The sequence below is a fragment of the Zingiber officinale genome, chromosome 2B, assembly GCF_018446385.1.
Source record: "Zingiber officinale cultivar Zhangliang chromosome 2B, Zo_v1.1, whole genome shotgun sequence".
Classification (NCBI taxonomy): Eukaryota; Viridiplantae; Streptophyta; class Magnoliopsida; order Zingiberales; family Zingiberaceae; genus Zingiber; species Zingiber officinale.
Genome location: NC_055989.1, coordinates 127072862 through 127087120, shown reverse-complemented (window position 1 = coordinate 127087120; position 14259 = coordinate 127072862). Strand labels below are relative to the sequence as shown.

General features: G+C 38.8%; 1 protein-coding gene and 1 non-coding gene across 2 annotated transcripts; both read left to right on the top strand.

Annotated features, from left to right (window-relative positions):
• Window positions 1-8841: 8841 nt before the first annotated feature.
• TRNAK-CUU lies at window positions 8842-8914 on the top strand. The gene has a single exon. It is a non-coding gene; the product is annotated as a tRNA-Lys (tRNA).
• Window positions 8915-10884: 1970 nt separating this feature from the next.
• LOC122049524 (methylmalonate-semialdehyde dehydrogenase [acylating], mitochondrial-like) lies at window positions 10885-12974 on the top strand. Its single transcript, XM_042610895.1, has 5 exons — window positions 10885-10946; window positions 11022-11119; window positions 11195-11269; window positions 11563-11724; window positions 11804-12974. The coding sequence occupies exons 1-5, from the start codon at window positions 10922-10924 to the stop codon at window positions 11876-11878; spliced, it is 435 nt and encodes a 144-aa protein (XP_042466829.1). The 5' UTR covers window positions 10885-10921; the 3' UTR covers window positions 11879-12974.
• Window positions 12975-14259: the final 1285 nt, after the last annotated feature.

Here is a 14259-nt window from a genome sequence, read left to right as displayed (position 1 = left end):
CTAGGTCCGTTGTTCCGTTGTACTCGCCGATCGTCGGAGGCACGTAGTGCTTGGGTAGAGGGTCTCGTAGAATAGCCTCCGAGAATTGGCGATTGATCCGCTCGAGATTCCGCCGGAGCTTTCCTTCTTCTTGATATCAGCCTTAGCATTGGTCGCCTCTATCTCTTGAGTTGGTTGAGCCAAATTAGCTTCTAGCTCATCCACTTGCCCGATATAGATGGGCCATCGATTTTGCTCTGCTCGGCCGCTACTTTCTGTTTTTGCTCCACCAGTTTGGAGGCCCTCATCTCGAGCAGAGCGTCGAGTTCTTCTGTTGAAAGCGCCACCGTGTGTGGTCGTCCAGTCTCATCCATCGTTCCCGTTCGGATGCAGGAGCGTTCCCACAGACGGCGCCAATTTGATCCTGTCCGAACCAGGAGTCAACGGACACTGGCACGTGGCGCTCCCTGCTGGATCCTCAAGTGCTCCGGTGAACCTGCAGCAAAACCGAGCCGGGAGGGGTGTCCCGGCGACGGCCCTCCGACGCTCAAGTCAGGCGAGGAATAACAAAAAGGTGGCCTCCAGATGAAGACTTTTTTCATACCTCCGGTGAAGAAATGGAGGCCTTATATAGGCCTCTCGAAGAAGCCTGGGCACGCCAATCAAAGCAACCACCTGCCTTTGACCATGCCCAGGCATGGGTCTGTCAGAAGGGCCATGCCCAGATATGGATCTGGCAGGAAGACGTCCATGAGGCCATACTGCTACTGTATCAACCTTTCCATGATGTGACGGCAAGATCCTCCATCGTGCGATCTTGTGTACGGCCTAATCATCAGACATGCTTCTGCTGATATCCCATATCCCGAGTCGAGAGCATAGGCCGCTCGACCACCTTTGTACCCTCGCCCTTATCTTGGCCGAACGGACAACCCGCTCGGCCCTTTGGCCCCAGCCGAGCGGACTCCCGCTCGGCCCTTCGATCCTCCTGCCTTGGCATTGGAAACCCAAGCCCCTGGATGGGTTATCTCTAGATCCGCTCGGACCTACTCAGCTACTCGGCGCGGCCATTAACCGCTTAGTCAGCCTTCCATCTGTTCTTAAGCTGAGACCCTTCAGGAAGTGGATCCCCCATTCTTACCGCCGGATCAGGGCGTATTACCAACGAAGGGAGAGCAAGTACGCATGATCATGAAAAGAGATGTCTGATTCACTATGATCAGAGACAATCTTTATAAACGGGCTTTCTCATGTATTTTACTCAAATGCATCAGACCAGACGACGTGCAGTACATTTTATAGGAAATACATTAAAGTTCATGTGAAAGTCATGTGGGCAGCCGATCTCTCGCACGGAAAATACTACTGTCCTAGTATTTTTAACTCACTCTACAAGCTAATGTAGCTCAATTAGGAAGAACATAATTATCCTGTCAAATGCGATAGAATATCCCACACTACCCCCACTGAGTTGTTGAAAACTTCCATTGTCTCCTACCCATTCGATCAATGGGGTATGTATATAGTGGGGGCTTTTCCATTGGCATTCGCCTAGAAATAATTCTTGCTAGTTGTAGTGGATTATTTTTCAAAATGGGTGAGTTAGAGTCATTGGCTAAGATAACCGAGTGGATGATTAACAAATTCTTATGACAACACATCATTTGCAGGTTTAGAATTCTACACAAATTGGTTTCAGATAATGACAGACAATTCTAGGGCGGGAAAATATGAGAGTGGTGTTCAACTTATGGTATTACACAAGTCTTAACATTTGTGGCTTATCCCCAAAGTAATGACCAAGTAGAAGTAACAAGCAAAGAAATTATCAAAGAGCTCAAGACCAAATTAGATGATATTAGAGGAAGTTGGGTTGACGAGTTACCCAATGTGTTATGGGCCTATTGAACAACCCCTCAAGAAGTGACATGTATAATCCCTTTCCATTTGATTTATGGTGGTGAAGCAATGGTCCCGATCGAGATTAGAGTAGTGTTCGATCGAAGGCAGCTAGAGCTTAAGCTAGAAGAAGTCAGAGACAAGGCAGTCGTTCGGCTAATGACATTCCGCCAAAGGATAAGGCAAAAGTATAATAGAAGGATTATCCCTAGATTTTTTAGGTTGGCGATTTGGTCTGGAAGCGAATTAAACCAGTCAGAAACATCACCAAGCTAGAGCCACAGTAGGGAGGAGCATATAAGGTGGTGCAAAAGCTCGCCTCAGGATTATATTACCTTGAAGATGCAGAGGGGAAAATGCTGAAGCGACCTTGGAGCGCGAATCATCTACAGCCTTATAGGGCTTGAAAAGTACGCATGTAATTCGTTCGTGTATTATGTAAAATTTTTACAATTAATGTGAATTTAGGCAAATTCAACTAATAAATCCTCTAAGTCCTAGATTCCCGAGCCATTGGCCGGGTTATAAGCGAGCATGCTCTTGTGCCTCAAATTTCCAGACTCCTAAGCCACCGGCTTGGTTATAAAAGAGTATGCTCTCGCGCCTCAAAGTTCTAGACTCCTAAGCCATCGGTCGAGTTATAAGTGAGCATGCTCTCGCGCCTCAAAATTTCAGACTCCCGAGCCACCAGCCAGGTTATAAGTGAGCATGCTCTCATGCCTTAAAATTTCATACTCCTGATCCTCCAGACAGTTTATAAGAGAGTATGCTCTCGCACCCTTATATTCCAGACTCCCGATCCTCCAAGCGGACTATAAGCGAGCATGCTCTCACCCTTTTATATTCTAGACTCTTAATCCTTCGACTAGGTTATGAGCGAGTATGCTCTCGTGTTTTTAAATTCCGGACTCCTAAGTTCCCATACGGGTTCTAATTATAAGAGGTTCATTGTATTAACCAACCTGATTATTTCACTCGGTATTATTATTTCATCCGGTTTATTATTCAATCCGGTGATCAATGATAAAAACTACTGGCCTATTTATTCCATTCGGTATCATCTAGCCTGGTTTAATATTCAGTCCGATAATCAATTATAACGAATTTATTTTGTGGATATATCATAAGTATTTTAAGGGATTATAACTATGTAGCTTGGTCATTCCGCTCACCGTTATTATCTTGTCCAGCATGTTATGTAACCCGAAGATCCCTTCTAAGGAAATTCATTCGCCAAGTTTGATTATTCTGACCGACATTACTACCCTATCCAATTTATTCTGTGGATTGATAAACATTTCCTAAAGAAGGCACGCAAAATTTAAAAATTGGTGGTACTGAAGATATACAAGAAAACATGTGCGGTTTAACAATGTTTAATGTGCATTTAACATTTAATTTCTGTTTCTTTCAATAATTACACACTAGGAAAACATAATATGAAAAATGCTAATCTAACTTGATCAAGAGGTTCTTCGGGAGCTCTTTAAGAAGTCGATGATGGTTTATGGCTTGTCGAGTAGGAGTTCTTTAACATTTAATTTTAATGATTGAGAGATCTTTTTCTTGAGCAGAAAAAACCTAAGTCATATCAAGTGAAGTTCGCTCAGCTAATGGTTGTTCGGGTAGATTCAGAGTCTTCAATTGGGGCTTTTTATGCTTAAACGTGAGGGGAGTATCCGAATCGGAGGAGATAGAAGAGGAGGTTTCTATGGGACAGTCTACGGGAGGAAGGGAGTAGACAGAGGATGAGGCTTGCTCAAGTTTGCGCTCATTCAGTAGGGCTTCACCTAGTTGGTGCAGAAAGTCCTTTGTCACCCGGGTTTTTTAAAGAGAAATGTCGGGGTAATAATCTCCTCTACAAAAATAAGTAAATACTATAAGAAGGGAAACGTATTCATAAATAACTAAAGAGGAGAAAAATTCTTTACCAAAGTGGCACTTAATCTAAGGTCAATAGGAGCAAGCCCAAAAACGTATAGCAGACCCTCTATAGTCAGCTCAGACAGAGTAAACTTCCAACCTCTCAGCCTCTCTAAGGCCTGACGCAAGGCCGGATCTATATAGATATTGCCCAAATCAGAGATAGGGTGAAGGTGTTGCTGCCATGTCGTTGGCCAAGGCAAAGAAATCGGGAGTCGAATGACGAAATATTTATCTCTCCACTCGTCTTGAGGCAGTATCCTATTAAATAAAGTTGTCTTAGGACGAACACAAAAATGAAATAAGTCATTCGTCACTTGTTGAGGGTAAAAGTAGTGATGAAATAGATGACAAGACAAGGGGACGCCAAGTAGACAAAAAGCAATAGTGACACCACTTAGGATGCGAATGGAATTTGAGATGAGTTGATGAAGTGGAGTACGAAAGTATTGGCTAACAGAGGCAAAGAAGGGGTGGATAAGGAAGCGAAACTCTACCACAACCTGCTCCTTAAAAATAGTGAAGCTTTCTGAAGGAGGAAGGTGGGGATGATCTGTTGGGATCGGTTGGCCGGCTAAAAGGGGGGTTGAATAACCCTTGCACAAAATAAAACCGAAAATACCCTTTCCGGACAAATAACTTGATTAAAGTAACACTTGCATAAGAATAAATAAAAGAACTAAAAAATGAGGCTCACAGATTTACTTGGTTACAACTGGGGAGGTTGTTAATCCAAGACAAATGAAAAGCGCACTAAAAATCTCCTCTGGGCGGAGAAGCCTCTTACAACATTCAAAGCTCACAAATGACGAAGCTCAATTCTTATAAACTCAAGCACAAGTGTTGTATTGGATTTTCTTGTTCTTTTTAGCTTTTTGGACCAAGACTATATTTATAGTTTTGGTCGAGGCGCCTGGAAGGGTTCCCAGTGCCTGGAAGGGGATAAAACTTTATCCCCTTCGCAATGGATCACGGTTAAATGTGATATGGTCAATATCGCATTCCGGGCGTCCGGAAGGGTTCCGGACGCCTGAAAGGGTTCCGGGCGCTCGAACTGGTCCGGGCGCTCGGACCCTTAAAGTCAACAATGTTGACTTTTTTCGATCCGGGCTCTCTGCTCCGATGCTGCTCGCCTTGGTCTGGGTCTTCCGCTCCGACTCCACTTGCTTGGGTGATTTCGGTCATCTGGAATAGGGCTCACCCGAACCCAATTTCTGAGCTTATCCTCGAGCAAGCTTCCGCTCCGTCTTCTCGTACCTCGGAATCGTCGCATGTTTCATTCTCGTCCGCCAGCGTACTCTTTCGCAGCTTCATCCCTCGGACGCACCGAGCCCGTCGGCTCTCTCCCGTGCCGACCTTCTCGCTAGCTGCGTCTTTTGCTCTCCGAGTAATCTTCCGCCTCAGCTTCTCGTCCCTCGGAAATATCGTACGACCCCTTCTCGTCTGTCGGTGTACTCTTCCACAACACCTCGTCCCTCAGACGTACCGAGCCTGTCGGTTCTCTCCTGTGCCGTCCTTCTCGCTAGTTGCATCTTTTGTTCGACTTCCTGTGCTCCTAAGTTCCTACACACTTAGACACAGGGTTCAAAACCAACAGGACCTAACTTAACTTGTTTGATCACATCAAAACAACCTTAGGGTTCCAATAATCTCCCCCTTTTTGATGTGAGAAACCCAAGTTAAGCTAGGGTAAATATACATAAAGTAAAATAAATAAATTTTACAATAAAGTGCAAAAAGTAAGAAATTTAATATTAAGCTACTTCCCCTAGACTTAATCTTCCCTTCTCCCCCTTTGATCACATAAAAAACGGGGTACCAAAAAAATTCTAAGGGTTACTTTTTCAAAAAGTAAGAAAGTTCTTAGTTTGTAAAAGAAACGTTGAATTTATCAAGTTAAAATGACTTGAAAAATTTGTGAATCTTAAATTCAAGTTTAAGTGAATAAAAAAATGAAATTGGAAGCCTTAAGATAATTTTGGAAACCTTGAAAAAAATATACATTTTGACAGAAAAAAATATATTTTCAAGATTTATATAAAAGAATGCTTTTAGGTAAATATTTAAAGTAATAAAAAAATTATATAAAGCAATTATATTTATCCAAAAAGGAATCTAATAGATTTTTTTTAAATATTTAAAGTAATTAACTATTTTATCAGTATGTCCACTTACCATTCATTTTAGAAAAAAAAAATTAGCAAGGATAACTCTTAAAAGAATTCAAAAAAAATGGGATTTTTTCTTAAAAAAAATTGAATCCATTTTATTTTGAACACAAGTTAAAATCAAAAAAATATTCAATCGCAAGAAAAAAAATTTAATACAAGCATGATTTTAAAATTCAGAATATATTTCTTCCTACAAGATTAACAAGAAATTTTTTAGGTACATACTTTCTTGATAAATTTTTAATCTGTCCATTATGATAGTTAAAATTTCAATTTAGTCTATTAAAAATCACAAGTTAAAATTTTCAATTTTCAATCGCAAGTTAAAACTGAAGCTTCTCTATCTAGATGTGCGCTTATGGCACAAATCACAACTAAGGTTTCCCACAATGGAGCCATCACTCAACTCGAACCAGAGTCCTCGAGTTCTACTTCTAGAACAGCTGATAGCATTGCCAAATATGATAAGGCGCATCGAGGTATCGACTGGAAATGGGTGGTCATTGGTGGAGATACTGTGGCATGTGGTCTTCATGCTGGTCATATTGGAAAAGCCCTCTTAGTTGGAGGAGCTGCAGCCAGACTTGCAAAAAAGTGAGTCGGAGGGCATGCTGTAATTATTTGAGGCTGAGCTGATCATATTTACTTCCGATCTTGGCATGTTGGTCGGTGAGAGCATCCTTTGTAATACAATAAACTCATCAGATATCGATAAGATTTGTTACAGGAACAACATTCAACTTGTCTCGATTGTCTTGTCTGCAAGAAGGGCTGCTAGTAAACAGAGAAAACTGCAACTCGCCGACGGAAAATACAGGTTTTGGTGACTACTTGCTCGGTTGTATTCGCGTGAAGCATTGAAGTTATGCAGTAATTCTTCATCAAAATGCTCCAATATTTTGAAATCTCATTTAAATACACTCCAGTCCTTGTTGTTGCCTTTGTTTCTTGAAACATGTTATCATTCTTGCAGCCAACCTATTCAACCCCTTGACTTTCGAAGATAAAGTCAACGTTGACAGTACATGGGAGATCAACATCAACTTGATGAAAACTAAAGAAGCAGATCCTGATTTATTTCATTTCCAAATATGCCGGAATTGCCTCCGTTGTCAATATACTATCGAAACAACGTTTCCCTTGCAACTGACTTAAAACAAGCTGTGCAATAAACAAATGTTATTTTACCTTTTATAACTTTCAGATTTGGATGAATGCCTCTTTATTAACATATAAATCGTTCAAAATTAGGAAACAAATAATCTCAGTTGAATCAGACATAAAATAATCTTGACCCAGAAAATCATTCAAGAACATCCATAGAGCTAAGAACAAAACAAGGACAATTAATCTGTTCAAACTTACTACGTCAAGAATTAATCACATAACTACACACTCGAAGACAATTAATGAGACGAAGCCTTAAGAATACGCTTCAGCTGAAGCGCGTCATGCCGCTGATCCGGCGGCCGGAGACGAAAGCGCTGAAGGTGGCCGGCGAGTCCTCCAGGTAGACGTCGAAGAAGTGCAGCCATGTGTCGGTGCTCTCGTCGTCGATGGTGCTCTCGCTCTCCAACTCCGTCGCCCGCAGAACAGTCTTCTCTCCGCGCTCCGCCACGTCGTCGTCGACGGGGTTGATCACCACGGGATCCTCAGACAGCTCGACGAACGCTATCTTGCCGCCGGCGGTGACGGCGAAGTGGAGGCCGCCGCACTCCACGCAGTCAAACCACTCTACGCCATCCGTGTACTTCGGCATGGTCGTCGTCTTAGCAATCGATCGATCGAGGAGAAACTCCGGCCGGTGAAGAAGAAGAGCCAATGAAGAGGATGGATCTTCTTCTCTGCTCTCGTATATATAGTTGTTGGTCGAGTAGTCGCTGTCGATTTCCATCAATTTAGGTAATCAATCATGATTAAATCGGTTAATTTTCCATATTTATCGGAACAAATCTTATTCCTCCAGTTTCCAAATTTGTTTTCAAAATCAATTCAAGACAATTTGTTTCCAAATTTGAACCTCAATCTTAATTCTGCACTTTTGACTGTTAACTTGAAAAAAAAAAAGGTTTGTCTAATTAGTCTAAAATTAAATTTTATATTTGTTTAGAAAGTTAATCTGACATATCCTTTAACTAAATCTAATAATTTAAATTTTGATCAATTTACAATTCTAAATTTTAGTTATTTAAAAATAATATCAATAAAAATATGGAACTACCCCATAGCAGCCCCTAGAGCCGGTCTCATGGATATGGAGATAGGTAAATACAGATACACAACAGAAAATAATTTTTAAAAACAATAAAAAAAATAATATCAATAATACTACATCGAGTGTACTAGTTTTTTTCAATATCCAAATTAATATGAACGTTAACGTCAATTTTGCATTAGTAAAACATTAGAATTTAAATTTCTCTATAATTTTAAAATCTTTTTAATACAAATAATTATATTCGTGTAAATTTACACTATAATTTTTTTTGGGGATTTGACGAATTATCACTGCTATATAAATTACCTAAAAAAAGTTTGAATTTAAAATTTCAAAAATTTAAAATGTTAAAAAAATCCAGGATATAAATTCTTTATTTTAAAAATACCAAATGTCTCATCAATCAATGTGGTAAATTATCCATATATCAAAAGATCTCTTTGTTTTTTTTAAGATCTAGTAAAATAGTGAGTATAAAATAGTATTAATTGTAGAATTAGTTTAAAAAATAAGGTTTAACTTGGAAAAGGATGAGCTGGGCAGTGAAGTGGCGATTGAGCCCCTCAACCGAAGCATAGATTGATCATTAATGTAGGTTTGATGGAATAATATAATATTTATTATCTATATGTTTGCTTTCAAATTCAATCTGCCCGTCTAGCTCAGTTGGTAGAGCGCAAGGCTCTTAACCTTGTGGTCGTGGGTTCGAGCCCCACGGTGGGCGCAAAAAGCGATTTTTGGGGAAAATTAGTAATCAATGGAAATACAGTTGTTTTAGATATACTTGATTTTTATGCTAATTAATAATTGTTTAAAATAAATATATTGTACTTTATTTATTCACCATTTTAAAATATTTTTATGCAATAATTTTAATTTTAGCAAAAATACTAATGCCAAAATAAAAGTTTTTAGCTAAAATTCTATTTAAAATAAAACAAAATATTCTTTTACATATTATTCTTTTTATATAATTGTTGGTTCTTGAATTTCCTAATATTTTTTTCAAATTAATTAATTTCTAATATTTATTATCTTTAAATTCAAAATTTCTACTTTTTTTAATCCAATGTTAAAATTTTATAGTTCTAATTTTAATCAAATGGGGGTGGCCAGTTTTAATCAAATGTTAAATTTTCCATTATTTATATATATTAATGACATTTTTCTGATCTTTTTTCTTATTATGCTACCTCTAATTTATTTTATTAGGATTTAAATCTCTTTCAATCACATTAATTAGGATAATAATATGTTTTCAAATATCTTTAATTAAATTATTGAGTTTTTTCTGTTTTTTTTTCCCTTACACAACCTCTAATTTTTTTGAAACATAGAGTTTGAGTTTGAGATTTAGAATATTATTTTTTCATATAATGATTTATCTAGATGTCTAGAAAGCTTCTATAGAATTAAATTGATTATCTTATATCTAGGTCTGATTCATTATTTTTTTTTTAAATTGAGTTCAGACATAATTATTCCTAATAATGTATTAATGTTTAAGGGAACTTTGTTATAGAATTGTATTTTAAGTTAATCAAAATAAAAAACATTTTGGAAATGGAAAATTAAGATATAATGTTCTTTTATAGTTTTACATGATTTTCTTTTTTTTTATATCTATGAAAATAAGAAATAACTACAATAATGTATATGACGGATAAATTTTTTTAATAGACGGTTAATCTAAGAATATTGGATTGATAAGCCGCTAGTGCTTTCTGATTTATCTTAATAGTTTGAGTAAAACTTCTATAGATTAGTCATCTTTAAAATTAGTGGGTGTAAACTAAACAACTTGATACCAATTAAAAAAAATACACATTATTATAAATATCTATATAGTAGTTTCTCTAATTTGGGTGGAAGCTACATGAATTTTGAAATGATTTTGGCTGATTTAAAATATTTTTAATGAAATTTAAATATTTTTGGTAAAATTAATAAATAATATTTTGATAAATTTAAGATTTAGAGTTCAGATTTTGCATTTTAAAATTTATATTTTAGTTACAACCGTATAATAGCTATACAAATATTTTAAAAATAATTTTGGATAAATTTTAAATAATTTTAATTAAATTAATAATCAATATTTTAATTTAATAATATTTTATGTATATTAATTTTGATTAAAATAAAATAAATGTTTTTTACATTGTAATAATTATCAAGTAACTGTTAGTAGTTAAATTTTAAACTCTAAAACTTTAGATCTTAAATATTAAATTTTAAATACTATTATATCATAGTATTTTTTATCAACTTATTTAAAATTATTTTAAAATAGTTATAAAGCTCCTGACCAATTGTTTATCTATATAATAGCATTGTATTATATTTTATATTGTCCAAGCTGCTATAACCCTGAAATAAAGTATTTTTGAGATAAAATATATGGTGAATACCCTTTTAGTTTTTTGTTTTTTTTTCCCAAAGATTTTACATAATTTAGTGTTTAGGACGCCGTTTGATTTTTGACCATTTTTTTCCTTTAATTTTATCCTCATTTAAGAAATTCTCTTTTTATTGTTAGGGAATAGGCGGGCCCATTTTGGTGTACTACCAATCATGTAATTGGTAGATGATCGGCGTAAAGTATGATGCCTTTCCTTCGAGCACTTGCAGCGCCAGCGAGGAATGGGTTTCCTTCCCTCCATAAATGGTGTCCGCACCGTAATGTACACGCTCACCTGCCGCTGCGTGCTCACTCGCCTGGCCCACCGCTATGCTTCGTTCTTCGCTTCACCGGGGTAATCCCGATCGATCTCACCCTTTCCTGAAAGCCCTTCGTCACCGTCCCTCATCTCTCTTTGCTTCCCTCGCAGCCTCCGACGCCCGGGCATGGCGACGCCTGGCCGCCTCCATCGGTGTCCTTCACCTCTCCACTGCCGCACAAGCATCGGCGACCCACGGCGCGCATCCTGTAATGTTTTGTTCGATTGGACTCGCAAAATGTAATCATTTTGGATAAGTTGAATAATTTGATGGGGATATGCAGCCGAGGGTCCGGAATCTCATCGGCGGAGCGTTTGTGGAGTCCCAATCCAAAGATTGGATTGATGTTGTCAACCCTGTGAGTTTTTGAATACTTATTAACATCTCTATATGTTTCATTTGAGCCACTGTCGAATAAAATGCTTTCTGGTTCGATGACGATCTGATTGCCAATATTATGCCCCTTATTTTTATCCAATTTGATTCAGAACCAGAGGATTTCATCTGTTATTCCAAGAAATATGTAGAACAGGATTTTAAATCAGATACTTGTAGATGAAACACCTAATCGCTGCAAATTGATAATCTAGTTATGTTTGGTACAAGAATTTCTATGTAAGATCTGATTTTCATATTATTTGGCTATGCAAGGCAACACAAGAAGTAGTTTATAGGGTTCCAATAACTACCGATGAAGAGTTCAAAGCAGCAGTGAATGTAGCCAAAGGGGCTTTTCCACATTGGAGAAATACACCAGTAACTTCTCGGCAGCGGATCATGCTGAAGCTTCAGGAGCTTATCCGAAGAGATATGGTAACTCTGCTATAGAAGCCTATTTCTTAGGTGGATTTCCATTTGTTTCTCAAGGCTGTGTTTGATATCTTTGCTGTAGGATAAACTTGCCTTCAATATCACAACTGAACAGGGGAGGACTCTGAAAGATGCTCTGATGTTTTTCGTGGTCTAGGTCAGCTAAAAATCATTTTTTTTTCTATTTGTTTACTTATTTATCAGACTCCCTTATATGGCAGACATTAGATCAGTCGAATGTTTTAAAACTAGATAGGTACATAAGTGCAGTGATTGTTATTTCAGAGGTGGTGCAGCATGCTTGTGGAATGGCAACATTGCAGATGGGTGAATACATCTCCAATGTCTCAAATGGCATTGACACATAGCATTAGAGAACCACTTGGCGTATGTCTCAAATGGACATATCCCATTGTGACAGGGTGTGGAACATATCCCTGTCACAATGGGATATGTCCATTCATGTCTTTTCGGGATGGTCTAGTGGCTAGCACATAAAATATTGTCATCATGAGGTCTGAGGTTCAAATCTCGATAAAATCGAGGTAAATGTCTCCCTTATGTGCTAGTTATTATTCCAAAGGCTAGTAGCCGTCCGTGATTTACCTCTTCCGTGTTAGCTCTGGGATGAGTTAGCGGGGATGCTGGGGGTCAGCGCATTCACTTTTTGCCACCATGGAATATGTCCATTCCTTCCCTTGGGACGGTTTAGTGGTTAGCGCATGAGGTGTTGTCACCATGAGGTCTGGAGTTCGAATCTCGACAAAATCGAGGTAAATGACTCCCTTATGTGCTAGTCACTATTCCAAAGGCTAGTAGCCGTCCGTGATTTATCTCCTCCGTATTAACCCCGAGATAAATTGACGAGAACACTGGAGGCGAACGTATTCTCCTTTTATCACCATAAGATATATCCATTCAATTTCCCAGCTATGATTCCCTTACGAGTGGGTAAATATACCTTAAATTCTATAAGGTTCATTGTACTCTTGGTCTTGTACATCCTGCTTGTTTGTTTACCAACATGTCTTACTTCTTTCTATTTTCCTTTTTTTTTTTTTTTCTACTTTCTATACTTTTGAATGATTATGTATAATAATGTTTTTTAAAAGAAAAATACAAGGAATTATGTTCTTTAATAAAATAACAACATTAGCTAGTAAAATGAGAAATATATATATCCAGTTTCAGATTAACATGAAATATTTTATGCAACATTGTGGTAACTCCTCTCACATTCTATATACTCTAATACGGGCTGACCCAGTCCAATTGACACAAAAATCTACTAAGTTAATGGCCCAGGAACAACCGTAGAGGTTGAAGGGACGGAAAAGCCCCCGCCGCTCGCCTCCTTCTTCCCGGTGGGCCTGTAGCAAGCTAGTTGCCTCGCCCTACTCAACGACTCCGCTCGCACACACTCTAGCGTACTCTGCAGCAGGTCGAGCTCCGGCAGCCCTAGCTCCTCCACCTCAGCGGCCAACAGGTCGCCCACAGGGCCCCCTGCCTCGAGCCATTCCTGCAGCTCCTTCTCCTGGCGGCCGAGCGCCTGAACCAGCACGGCGGCGGGAGGGTGCCGCGGCGGGGTAGCAGGCGCGGCGTCGACACTGCTGCTTAAAAACCGTTCCAAGATGGACTCGACGGAGGGGTGGCCGTAGGAGAAGGGCTTGCCGCTGGGCGAGAAGGCGAGGACAGCGATCTTGGCGCCCAGAGAATAGAGAGCTCGCTGGCCTTCTTGAACACGCCGGCGCAGCGCTTGGAAAAGCACACCTGCCGCACCGTCTCCTTTTGGATAGCTTTCATCTCAATCTTCTGCCTCCCTCTCCCCGTGGTCGTCTTCTGTTGGAGATAATGAAGAGTAGTATAAGAAAATGAAGGCTAGAGAGGAAACGGATCTTTGATTTATTTAGGAGGCCCTTTTTTTTTCTGCCACTTCAGTCAGTACAAAGCACATATCTTTATATTAATCATCAGATTGTTCTAGACCCTATCTTAATTCCTTAACACAATTCCAATGACTGATTAACACTATTATCCAGACTCATAGAAAACTGAAAAGACAAGAGTTATCTTAATTGGAAATACAAATTAACTTTTAACACTCCCCCTTAATTTGTGATTTTCATCTTGTCTTTAAACTTCTCAAGCTTTTCCAATGACACGGGCTTTGTAAGAACATCTGCAGGCTGCTCATTAGTCCCGATGAACTCCAAGTGAATTTCCCTTTTGTTCACCAAATCTCGAATGAAATGATGACGCAACTCAATATGCTTACTTCGGGCGTGAAAAACTGGATTCTTTGTCATTGCAATTGTGGACATGTTGTCACAGAAAATAGTAGTCGAACACGTATGTTTCTGTTGCAGATCAGCCATAATTCGCCTAAGCCAAACTGCTTCACAAGCTGCACTTGTTGCTGCAGAATATTCAGCCTCTGCAGATGATAAAGCTACTGTATTTTGCTTCCTTGAGCTCCATGAAATCACCTTTAATCCGAGGTAGAAAAGATATGCTGAGGTACTCCTCCTATCTTCGAGG

Excerpts from the sequence above, each read along its gene's own strand:
- LOC122049524 (XM_042610895.1), top strand. The coding sequence starts at position 10,922 with ATGCTTCGTTCTTCGCTTCACCGGG. Across the intron at positions 11,120-11,194 it reads CGACCCACGGCGCGCATCCT|CCGAGGGTCCGGAATCTCAT; the intron begins GTAATGTTTTGT and ends GGGGATATGCAG. Across the intron at positions 11,725-11,803 it reads AGCTTATCCGAAGAGATATG|GATAAACTTGCCTTCAATAT; the intron begins GTAACTCTGCTA and ends TCTTTGCTGTAG.